This window comes from Puma concolor, chromosome A3 (assembly GCF_028749965.1).
Source record: "Puma concolor isolate L17-30 chromosome A3, mPumCon1.1.hap2, whole genome shotgun sequence".
Classification (NCBI taxonomy): Eukaryota; Metazoa; Chordata; class Mammalia; order Carnivora; family Felidae; genus Puma; species Puma concolor.
The window spans coordinates 95,606,262-95,619,368 of record NC_141669.1 but is presented as its reverse complement, the minus strand read 5'-3'; the positions used below and the strand labels follow the sequence as shown (position 1 = coordinate 95,619,368).

At 42.9% G+C, this 13,107-nt stretch overlaps 1 protein-coding gene across 7 annotated transcripts in view; it reads right to left on the bottom strand.

The window, feature by feature from the left end:
- Window positions 1-13,107, bottom strand: part of RALGAPA2 (Ral GTPase activating protein catalytic subunit alpha 2) — a 328,194-nt gene that overhangs the window by 294,470 nt on the left and 20,617 nt on the right. For all 7 annotated transcript variants that reach the window (XM_086701570.1, XM_086701563.1, XM_086701564.1 and 4 more), the window contains exon 2: window positions 4,249-4,359. In XM_086701570.1, coding sequence (XP_086557696.1) covers window positions 4,249-4,359 — 111 coding nt within the window. The remainder of the gene's footprint in view (window positions 1-4,248; window positions 4,360-13,107) is intronic.

Below are 13,107 nucleotides of genomic sequence, written 5' to 3'. Positions count from 1 at the left end.
AACTCAAAATGGATAAAGGACCTGAATGTGAGAAAGGAAACCATCAAAACCTTAGAGGAGAAAGCAGGAAAAGACCTCTCTGACCTCACCCGTAGCAATCTCTTACTCGACACATCCCCAAAGGCAAGGGAATTAAAAGCAAAAGTGAATTACTGGGACTTTATGAAGATAAAAAGCTTCTGCACAGCAAAGGAAACAACCAACAAAACTAAAAGGCAACCAACGGAATGGGAAAAGATATTTGCAAATGACATATCGGACAAAGGGCTAGTATCCAAAATCTATAAAGAGCTCACCAAACTCCACACCCGAAAAGCAAATAACCCAGTGAAGAAATGGGCAGAAAACATGAATAGACACTTCTCTAAAGAAGACATCCGGATGGCCAACAGGCACATGAAAAGATGTTCAGCGTCGCTCCTTATGAGGGAAATACAAATCAAAACCACACTCAGGTATCACCTCACGCCAGTCAGAGTGGCCAAAATGAACAAATCAGGAGACTATAGATGCTGGAGAGGATGTGGAGAAACGGGAACCCTCTTGCACTGTTGGTGGGAATGCAAATTGGTGCAGCCGCTCTGGAAAGCAGTGTGGAGGTTCCTCAGAAAATTAAAAATAGACCTACCCTATGACCCAGCAATAGCACTGCTAGGAATTTATCCAAGGGACACAGGAGTACTGATGCATAGGGGCACTTGTACCCCAATGTTCATAGCAGCACTCTCAACAATAGCCAAATTATGGAAAGAGCCTAAATGTCCATCAACTGATGAATGGATAAAGAAATTGTGGTTTATATACACAATGGAGTACTACGTGGCAATGAGAAAAGATGAAATATGGCCTTTTGTAGCAACGTGGATGGAACTGGAGAGTGTGATGCTAAGTGAAATAAGCCATACAGAGAAAGACAGATACCATATGGTTTCACTCTTATGTGGATCCTGAGAAACTTAACAGGAACCCATGGGGGAGGGGAAGGAAAAAAAAAAAAAAAAGAGGTTAGAGTGGGAGAGAGCCAAAGCATAAGAGACTGTTGAGAACTGAGAACAAACTAAGGGTTGATGGGGGGTGGGAGGGAGGAGAGGGTGGGTGATGGGTATTGAGGAGGGCACCTTTTGGGATGAGCACTGGGTGTTGTATGGAAACCAATTTGACAATAAATTTCATATATAAATAAAAAATAAATAAATAAATAAATAATAATAAAATGGGGCTTGGGGTGCCTGGGTGACTCAGTCGTCTGACATCAGCTCAGGGAATGATCTCACGGTTTGTGAGTTCGAGCCCTGCATCGGGCTCTGTGCTAACAGCTCAGAGCCTGGAGCCTGCTTCAGATTCTGTGTCTCCCTCTCTTTCTGCCCCTCCCCCACTTGTGCTCTGTCTCTTGCTCACTCTCTCAAAAATAAACATTAAAAAAATAAAGTGGGGCTTTTTGGTTGTAGTGCTTTTTTTAAGGTAAGAGATTTTAATATTTTTCTTTGGTGTTTTTTTTTTAATTTTTTTTAACTTTTATTTATTTTTGAGACAGAGAGAGACAGAGCATGAACTGGGGAGGAGCAGAGAGAGAGGGAGACACAGAATCTGAAACAGGCTCCAGGCTCTGAGCTGTCAGCACAGAGCGCGACGCGGGGCTTGAACTCACGGACCGTGAGATCATGACCTGAGCCGAAGTTGGACGCCCAACCGACCAAGCCACCCAGGCGCCCCTCTTTGGTGTTTTGATTACCCATAATATCATACTTTTCTCCTCCACACAACTGCAAAAAAAAGTTAAGTAGAGCAAAACTGGAAAACAAGTTAAAAATCAAATCGTTTCATATTTGAAATATCTACCAATTTGGAAAAAAATTAAGCTCAAGATTTATATCAATTTGTAAATCACAGGGGAAAAAACTGAGCAATTCATTGAAAAACAAAATACAAAACTACCTGTTGGCATCCTTGGACACATGCCCATATTTGATTTGTTGACCTTCCAGAACCTGGAGCATTCTGTAAAACTCTGAGGCATCTGCTATATGTCAGAGACAACCACAGTGCATTGTCCCACATTCCTTCCCCTCTGTGCCTAACATCTGCCTCAGGTTTTACAGAAGCAGTCAGGGCATCTATACACTCCTCTCTGCGTCCTCTTCTGTATACCTGACCCTGTCTCAACACACGTCCCCCAATACCCTGTCATCAGTTATCTCCCTCTTGTCAGCCTGCAAACAGGCAAGTGCATCCTTCAAAACCCTACCATGACCAAGCTACTCCTTGAGATACGATCCTGTCTTCATCATCAAACAGATGAAGTAAACCCTTCTAAAAGGGTATTCTTGTGCATAGCCTTCACTATCTCACCCTGTTACTCCATTTCTCCCCATCTGGCTTCTGATCCCACTACTCACCTAGACCTTTCTTTCAGCACTCAGGGACAACCTCCTCGATGCATTGCCACTTCCTAGTCCTACTGCTCAACTTTTTGCATCGTCAGACATTGCTGACATTTCATTCCCTGAAATTCTCTTTTCTCTGCGCTTCCGTGACAAAACACTTTCCTGGCACCCAACCCCCTTCCCAGCCCACACACTACTTTATCTTTCCTCTTTATCTGCTCAATGAAAGAATGGATTACCCCAAATCCCTGATTGTCACTTTCTCTGCAAAGAATTTCTTCCTTGGCAACAGCATGATTGCCCCCTCTTCTCCTAAGCTCCAGTCCCTATATTTTTACTGTCCAGCCAGAACCAACACCTGGGTGTCCCACAGGCACCTCAACTGAGACTTCCCAAAGCTACACTCATCCTCCTCCTTCCCAAACCTGGCTTCCCTCCAGGGTTCCCACTGCTGTCATGGAAGCTTACAAACCAGACTCAACATTCTGAAAGCATATATGTACCCCTATGCCTACTGCAGTATTACTTACAAGAGTTAAGGTATGGAAGCAACCCAAGTGTCCATCAAAAGAGGATGCAGTGGTGTGTGTGTGTGTGTGTGTGTGTGTGTGTGTGTGTGTGTGTATCTGTGTGTGTGTGTGTGTGTATTTTGCAACAACATGGATGTATCTAGAGAATATAATGCTTAGCAAAGTAAGTCAGACAGAGAAAGACAAACACCGTATGATTTCACTCATATGTGGAATCTAAAAAACAGAACAAATGAGTAAACAAGCAAATAAAAAGCAGTATCAAACTATAGATGCAGAGAACAAACTGATGGTTGCAAGAGGGGAGGTGGTGGAGGGAGAGATGTGCAAAATTGGTGAAGGGAAGTGGGAGGCACAGGCTTCCAGGTGTGGAATGAGTAAGTCACAGGGATGAAAGGCATAGCATAATGAATACAGTCACTGGTACTATTAACAGTGCTGCACGGTGGCAGGTAGTAGCTACACTTGTGGTGAACCTAGCACAACGTATACATCTGAAACTAATATAATGCGTGTCAACTATACTCAAATTAAAAAAACACTTGTTTAATAAATAAATGAAACTGAGGTAGCAATAAGGGTGTTAACATGTAAGGATTTCCAAAATACATGAAAATAAACAAGGTGATGATGGCAGCCAACACTTACTGAGCATATACTATGTGTCACACTCTGTCCTGAAATCCCAGATACATGTTAACCTGTTCAGTGCTGATAGGAAGTAAGCTGAGTCAGAGGGAGGTTGCCCAAGGAGAAACAGCTGGAAAGGTAGGGCCAGGATCCAAACCCAGGCTGGATCCCCAGACTACACTATCCTGTCACCTAAATAGAGAGCGGATTGTGCAGTGTGACTTTATTGGCTTGGTTTTTCAAAGAATATTTTATGTAAGTAGATATTGGTATAACCATAAACCGATATAACACATTAATAACATATACAGAAAGAAATACATGAAACTTTTAATAGTGGTTGCATGCAGAGCAGGACTGGGGGTCTAGGAAAAACATATGGTTCAATTTTCATTTCAAACTCTTTAATGGAATCTGAATTTTTTTATAATGTGCACATATTACTTTTATTTTTTCTTTTTAAGTAAATTATTCCTGTGGAACTTATGACTTCTGTGGGTTACTTCTTCCATTTTCCCTTTAGTCATCTGTTGTTCAAATAACAGCTGCATAAGTGAAAGCTCAAGGGAAACAAAGATGCTAACCACTGCAATCTCCCACCAACTTGTGGCTCACGACACATACAACCTTTTACACTTTATGGACATTAACAACAACAAAAAAAAACTTTGTATATAAAAAAATTGTTTGGTAGAAATGCTTACCTTTTAATTTCAAACTATTTTCCAGTGTTATAAAATTTTCATAGAAGATGAAATATATCTGAGAATAGTTGGTCTCAAAAAACTGCTTAAGATCACTTGCATCCACATTATCTGAAAAGAAAAAGTTTCCACAAGGAAAGGTTATGACGATAACCTTATACAACTATCAGATCTCACAAACAACCTTTTCAGAAATGAAGGACAGTAAAAACTAGCTTTATCCCCCTATGAGACAAAACAGAACAACGAAAATAGTATCCCTATCCATTTGTTCTCCACTAAGAGACCTTAATAGGTCTGGGGCCCCTCCCCCACACACAGACGCTTGCAGGAGATTGATTCAAGGGCATCAGAGCCATGGCGGCACTGCACTCACAGACCAGCTAGAAGGCCAGCGGTGAGTGCAGGTCTGGAGAGGAACAAGATTCCTTCATGTTGAGGGTAAGGAATAATAGTTCATACAGAGGACGTGGCTTTTGACATAGGCCATAAAGAGGGATGAGTTTGTACATGTGAAAAACAATTTTGCTGCCCGAGTCCAACATGGGCCAGTTTCTCCTCCATCCCCACTGACCTGAGAGCAGCTCAGGAGAACTAGCAGATGTTCCCCAGCACACTTCCACTTGGGCCACTGGTTGCAGCCTTCTCTCTCACTCCCAGGTGACCCGTTCCACTCCCGCTTGGACACAGGGAGACCCACCATGTGTTCCTAGAGTTTCCCTTAGCAGTGTTTTTCCCTGTGCACTAGTTCTGCTAAACCAGGGACTGCAGCTATATAGGAAGGTTATGCAGGGAGCTTAGCCCAATGACACGACAGCAGCAACAGAGCCACTTCTTCCAGAGGCCCAACTGTGCCTCCCAACTCTGGTCAGAGCAGTGATCCACTGTCGACACACCTGTGTATGTTTTCCTTGGCAAACAAGGTGCTTGTGCCATTTACCACAGGGTCCTGAACAAAGTGTTAGCTCTTGGGAAGAATACACCAGTAAATCTTGGGAAAATTAAAAACAGTTTCTTTAAATTCTGCAAGGATTATCCAAGATTGCTATTCAATCTACAACAAAGTGGATTCAGTTCCTTTTGGGGTCCTAATACTGTGAATATATGTGAACACATCCATTACGATGTTTAAGTTCTATAAATTTAGCACTAATGCTGGTGAATCTAAGGAGTTGTTGTACTCAGATAACTACATAATTCTGATATAGTTCTTCAAAATAATGCACATAAGGTGTTTGTAAAGTCATATGAGCTGTCAATTTCATACTGTATTTTCTGCCCCCCCCCCAAATAGCACAGAGCAGTGGAAGTTCCTAGTAACTAACAAATTTACCTATGTGAAAGCAGTAGCAATGACACTAGTATGATCATTCTTATACGTGACATAATCTTGCCAAGGAACCCTTGAGTACCTTCCACAGAATGTGCAATTCCCAGAAAGGATTCTGTTCATTTTCGCTCCAATACAAACTGCTGGCCGACCCACCACTAACTGTTCCCTCTGAAGCACACTTCACCCGCCAGCTCCTATTAGCACTCACTGGTAGCTGAAACATCCCGAGCCCACCTGGAGACCAGGTCAGTGCCTCTGCTATTGCCCCACAGGCTGGTTCTCCCCAAGTCATAAAACATATACTCTACTTAATTCCTGATGGAATCCCTCCTGATGGAATTCTTGACTTTATTTTGAAGGAATGATCTGTCTTTTCTGTTAGAGATACTACCAAATCTACAGACCCCCAGTCCATCCCACGCATCACTATGTCCCCTACATATAGCACCGTATTTATTTAGTTCAATATTTTCTTGAATGAGTTAAATAAAAGAAATAGCCTATAACATACAATGATAGGATAATGACCATAACATGTAAACCATTATATCATATGTCTATAGGAAAGGAATGGCCTAACCCACTTTTAAATCCCTGGTACTATCAAGAGAGAGATTTCACCCCTGTGCTGAGGACTCCAGATTTCACCCTGCAAGCTCTGCCCTCCAAGCCTGCTGCCAGCTGGGTTTCTCCACGTGAGGGTCTACAAGGCTCCTGAAATCAAACATGTCCAAATAAAAGTATTGTTCTCCCCTCAAATTCTGTTCCTCCCTCAGGCCCCACCACCCACCCAGCTGCTTGTCATCCAGGTCCTTCTCACTCTTCACAGCACATCTCTGGTGTGTCAGCTCCACCTCTGTCATGCGCCAGCTCTGGGCACTTCTCGCCCTTCACGGCCCTGCCTAGCTTATGTCACCACGAATCCTCGCCTACCTGCAACATGCCCTCTGCCCAGAGTCTGGCTTCCACTTTTCCCCTCCACAGTCCATCCTCCACCATGCAGTTAGCAGAAAAACTTAACAATGTAAATCAAACCAGGCCATTCCTTTGCTCAAAACCTCCCAGTAGCATCCAATCGTACTTAATAAAATCCAAACTCTTGACCATGGCCTATAAGGCCCTGCATGGTTTCCTCCATTCAATGCCAACTTCATTTCACACCACTCTGTCCTTCACACCCTACACTCCAGCCACAGAGGCTTCTTTCTATCCCTTAAACTTGTCAAACATGTTCTCCATTTGGGGAACCTCTAGTCTGCACTGCCCCCCCCCTCCCAGATCTCTATATGGTTCATTCACTCCCATCCTTCAGAACTGGGATCATACATTACCTCTTCAAAGAAATCTGAAAATGCCCCACATGTCATTCTTCACATGTTATCTTATCACCATGCCTTCTTCCTTCCCAAGTTCTGCAATGGATAGATGCCTGACTACTCACCAGTGAAGGGGCCTCAGACACAGAATGCCATTAGCAAGTGAGCTGTTACCCTGGCATTGAGGATGGGAGTGCACTAATGCAGCAAGGTGGCACAGCAAGGTACTGGGATTGATGACTCCCTCATATTTCCTGGGTCCCCCTTGGTCTATCAGAGATACTCAAATAGAGCAACCTGAATAAAGAGGGTCCTAGTCAAGGTTGAGGAACACTCATACAGACTGAGATCCTCTCATGAAGCCAAAAGTCCAGATAATAGCCACCTTCCTCCTCAGCCATTCATCATCACTTGAAGTACTCACTATCAAGACCATTAGATACCTTTAAGGTAACTTGATACACAAGGAAACCAAGAGCATTACATCTATAACGTATGCAGTTTTATTTATGTATGTGAGGACTCCTCGCTGTCCTGGGAGTCCTCTTCACATGATTCCCCCCACTACAGCACTTAATATTAGTTGAAATTATCTCATTTATTCATTTACTTCTTCACTGACTGGCACTCAACTAGAATGTAAGCTGCATAAGGGCAGGAATCCCATCTGATTTGTTCACCACTCTAGTTCCAGCCCCAGGAATTGAGCTTGGGACCCAGAAGGTACTCAATACATATTTGTTAAATAACTAAAAAAAAATAAGCACTAAATATGTTATATCTCTAATTCAATAGCTAGAAGAATTTACTTGTCTTATTGTTAAAAAGCAAGACTCATCAGATGAGTATTTATAAAATAAGCCTAGATCTTGGAGAAGGAAACCACAGGTACTGGAATTTAGCATCCTGCAAAAAGGAACACAAGAAAGCAAGAAAGGGCTATATTTTTAAAGTTTATTTATATATTCTGAGAGAGAGAGAGAGATCACATGAGCAGGGGAGGGGCAGAGAGAGAATCCCAACCAGGCTCCCCACTGTCAGCACGGAGTCTGACATGGGACTCAAACCCACAAACCATGAGATCAAGACCTGAGCCAAAACCAACAGTTGGATGCAGAACTGACTGAGCCACCCAGGTGCCTCAAGGAAGGGCTGCTTTTCAATACGACCAACTCCAAGAAGCATAGAGAGAAGGAGAAAGACTTTGTTCAGAAAAAATAAATGAACAACAATAACAAAAAAAAAAAAAAAAAAACAACTATGACCAGAAACATCCGTTAGACAGACATTCATTCTTTACCCATTCATTCAAACATTACTGAGCCGGTACCCAGGCCGACCAGCCTTGAGACAAGTGCTAGGAAATTCAAAGAGAGTAAGATGCAGGGCTCTCAAGGGTACAGAAGTAAACAAACAAGTAATGCAAAAGGCAGCATGACCAAAGCTAATGAAGAGCATCAAAGCAGGGGACAAGGCCACTTGAGGAGGTTGAGAATATTAATAATGCCATATATTCATGCTTTAAAAGACACTTTAAAGAATTTCGTTTATTTGACCCTCACCCATAACCCTGTGAGGGAGATGGGGCAGGTGTGATCAAGATAAAGAAACCACAGGCTCTGGATCTTACATAACCTGCCCAAGGTAACACAGCCAATCAGGGATGTGGGCAGAACTCCTGTCCAGGTCTTCCAACTCCAATCTGAACCACACAGAGGCCTCAGAGACAAGAGGGAATAAATTAAAACTAGAAATCAGGTCAGGAATGTATAAAAATAATCATCACCTTGGGGATTTGCAGGAAAGCCAGATAAAAAAGAGCAGGAAGATAAGCAGACAGGTGAGAAATAATGGGAGTGAGCAGCACTGAAAATGGGAACAGCCAATTTCCCCAAGAAGGAGCCACAGCACTTGGGGTGACCAGTAAGGAAGGGTGCTGAACTATAGAGCTCAGGTGGTAGTGTGCTTTTGAGGTGATGATTTTCACTGTCTTTGGCACAGACATGAGCACATGGCCTAACGATAATAACAAAGCTCAGGGAAGTATGTTCAGACTAAACACAGAGAGGCAAGCAGCAGACAGCTTTACAGAGCTAGAGGGGTCATTTCTGAATTTTTAAAGAAATCCTTAACTTCTCATTCTCCTTTGCAACCAACCAAGAGCCAATAAACTGTTTCTATTATTTTCTCATTTTATCTCAAAAGTATTCTTCTATAATCCATACCAAAAGCTACCCCCTCCCACTCCTCTGTCCAGCTGAAACCTCTTGTTGACAATTCTTTCTCCCTATCTAGCTGAAAGGCAATAGCAAAGGTTGAGGTCAAAAACCTCCAGAGCAGACTGCCTGGGTAAAGTCCAGAAGCTATAGGACCTTGGATAAGTTATTAAGCACTCTCTGCCTCAATTTCAATCTCAGAAATGGGGTCAACAATGGTTCCTATATCACGGGACTGCTGTGGTGATAAAATGGGCATGTCAGAGTGTCATTTGGCATTATATAAATGTTAATTGTTTTACAATTACCTAGCTCCTGACAAAGGCTATCTCACTAGGTGGGAATAACCAGCTTCATTTACCTGTGAAGCCATAAAACTCAATGACTCATGAAACTCATACACTTAATGAGACTGGCCCTTATTAAATGGCACTTGATTCCAATACAGCAATAAGCACTACCCATAAACAAACCTATGAAACCAATGGGATTATCCCTCCATTTCCTTCCACATATAATCCTTTTCAATACCATTTCTACTACTTTTTTTTTTTCCATTTCTACTACTTTTTAATTGACAGGATCATAATAGAGCCTCACAAAAACCTGCTTCAGCAGACCAAAGGAAGGGGAAAAGATCGTTATCCCACTTGGGAGCCCCAATGGAAACCCTCAAATGGAACAAGGAGCTCAGTTCAGTTCCTCCCTAGGAAGGAATGACCCCCCCCCCCCAGTGCTTCCTACTCCTCCGTCCCTCCAGTGCCCCCTCCCAGAACTAAGAGTCTTCCAAGTCCTGCCTACACATCCAAGTACAGAGGAAGATGGTATCATTTACCACGTTACTCAAATTCCCTAGACAATGGCACTGAAAGCATGATGCTCAAGATTACAGACTGTGATACAGACAAAGGGGAAATAAAAATTCAAGGTGAACTTCACAACTTAAGTAAACATAATTTAGAAACTGAGAACAAGGAAAATAAACTAGTCAGATGCAAGATAGAAAACACTGACCAAGGATAAATGTCATTAGTGTTGCACTGTTACTTAAAGGCTCAACTGCCTTGGTCCCTGTCCTCTTTCCTTCTTGTGGTAGTTTGTAAAAATGCCACAAATTATTCCTTACCTGAATCCACACCTTTGGATGGTGCACACTCACAATGATTTGGGGCTGATTTCCTGACTTGCTTTGGCCAACCAGTCATTAGAAATATGACCCGGTGGTGGCTAGAGAACCTCAGGTGGCCTCTGGTCAAGGGGCCAGAGAAAGTTCATGGAGCAGAGCTGGACCGACCCCACAGTGGAACCAACACCAAGCAACCAGCAGCCAGAGGCAGAGCCAGACAATGCAGTTGGGTGAGGAAGAGAAATAGACACGTGTTGCCATAGGGCCCATGTAAACTGTGAGGTTTAGGATGGGCTGTTATTCAACATTATCATGAAAATGTTGATGGGGAGGAAGAAATTCATCACCAAACAACTTCACTGGCCATGAGGGCCAGCAAGCCCATGAAGAGATGCCTCCAAGTATAACACATCTTCACTTCCATTAAAGAAGAAAAAGCAATAAAAAATGGAACTAAATAACAGAGGCTGCCCCACTGATAACAAACTTCTGTCAACAGTAATCTATGCTAACCAGGATGCAGGCAGGGACTCCTTTTCCTGACATTAGCAAGTAGGTTTTAGAACCTCCTGTGTATGCAGTACTATGCCAAGGGCAGGTAAATGACCTGGAGCTTCGTACCTCGTAAGGAGGTAAAATCTACACAATGAAGCCCTTTCAAGACTCAGCAAGTAATCAGGTCATAAGACAGCAGGTATGCTGACTGTGCCTCAATGGTAAATTAATGCTTTCATCATTATTATTATAGAGAAACACACATCTAAAAAATGCATCTATTTACGGACCTAAAAATATCCCTTATAATGATTATATACAAATACAAAATCCTGGTGTGAATGAAATGCTAAATCACATAGCAGATGAAAGGTTCAGCTCCAGTGCTTCAGGACTCTGAAACAAGATCTGGTCAAGGACGTGATGTGAAAAGTCTGGTGGAAAAGGATGAGTTGGCACTTGGGCCTAGACATCCCCCAAAGTCAGCTTGCAAGTAAGGACACCTGGCCTAACACCCCACTCGCCTCACACCCCACCAGGCGAAGTTATTTCTAGAAGTTCTGCAATGTCTTGAGAACTAAAAGATCAAAGTCCATCTGCAAGCATACTTTTTCTAATGCCATAGAGAGTTCAAATTTCAGAAAAACTCTCTCAAGTGCCATGTTTTCAATCCACATCCACTTTTAGGTATAAACATCACTGGACATATTTGACATAAAATTATTCCTGGAGTCATCCAGAAGTTAAGCGATAATGTACTGAAAATAACCCTTACTCCACCCCACCCCACCCTTGCTCCTATACAATACCCAGCCCCTACTCCCCACCTCCCCACCACAAGCTGCTTGACACCAGACTCAACAAGAAGACAACCATTAGATTAGGCACACACCAGGGATGTCCTTTCTGGCAGTCCACCCTGGTTTCCGTCTATGTCTGTAGAAATCCAAGCTTCCCACATGACCCATATCTCTGAATGTCACCTCTATATGGCTCTGGGAATCGCCTAATCTCACCCCAGCTTCCTAACCACAGCTTTTATACTCCCTATATCCAATAAAGCTTACCAGATACCCCTCCTCCACCACATCTGTAAAGGTCTCCTTCTGTTCTAGCTCTACCTAAAACCTGGAGCCCCTTGAGGAGCTGCTTCCCTGCAGACTATAAGGTAAGCCTCCCATTCTCCTCCACCACCACTTACCACTTGGCCTAAAATGAGGTCAGTGTCCTCCCTGCAATATCCAGACCATTGCAGTGCTTCCCCTCACATACATGGATACTTCCTTGCTGCTCACACAACCAATCCACACACCAACTAGCCCACCCACCCAAGCTGCACAGACTGTTCCACTCACCCCAGCACACTCTCAGAAGATTTCAGAACCTGGATCACTCTTTCTCTTGTAACTAGCACTGATTTCAGCATTTACAAAGGTGATACCTGACCTTCTCACCCCTAATGAGACTCTCCTCCAGTCTGACTCTGGCTATGCATGCCCCCCCCCAACAGCCTAGACCCACTCATTGCTTGTCACCTCCCCGCATCTGGGTTCTCCGTCTCAGTCCTTTCTCCTGCAGCCTGCCATTTCTTCTCATCCTGCTCACCCCTTCTAGAAACCTAATTCCAACAACTTTTCAACCCTACCGGTTCCTTGAACCCAACGACCCCACCATGCAGTCACTATCTATTCTCTGTCTCAAGTCTTCACTCCTTTTTTTCCCCCTAATTTGGTTTCCATAACCCATCTTTTTAATCAGCCTTTGCATTTACCCTTCATGCCTCCCCTTTTCCCTTTCCATATTCACTCAAAAGAACCCCAGTCTCAGTTTTGACCTCCTTAAATCAACTGAATGTATTTATATGAACACAGGCCATGTGCTATATATAAAAAAGGAGGATTTTTAAAATTGTTTTAAATACTGAATATATGTGAAAGAATAAGTTTCATATATATGTAACTTGTGATATATAATAATAAAATGAACACTTTAAACCTAGTCACCCAACAAAGGATCCAAGCCAACCAGGCTTTTGCTCCACCATTCAAGCGAACCCCATTCACACTGTTAATCCAATTTTGAGTCCTCTCCAGGGCCAACAGGAAATACACACGTGCTTCTATGCCCAAGCACCATCAGCCTGGCCCAAGAGAAGGAAAAGGCCACTAGAACCCTGGCATAGCTTCTAGAAGCATACTGGGGCCTAAACTACATATTCTTATTTGCAGAAAATGACACAAACTCATCTTTCAGCTTTGCTGATAGTTTTGTTTCTTATATATGTTACAGCCATGTTGTATATACCACTTACACTGTAAAATTTTTTTTAAATTCTTCCCTAAAAATATATATGTATTCAAAATTTTATTATAC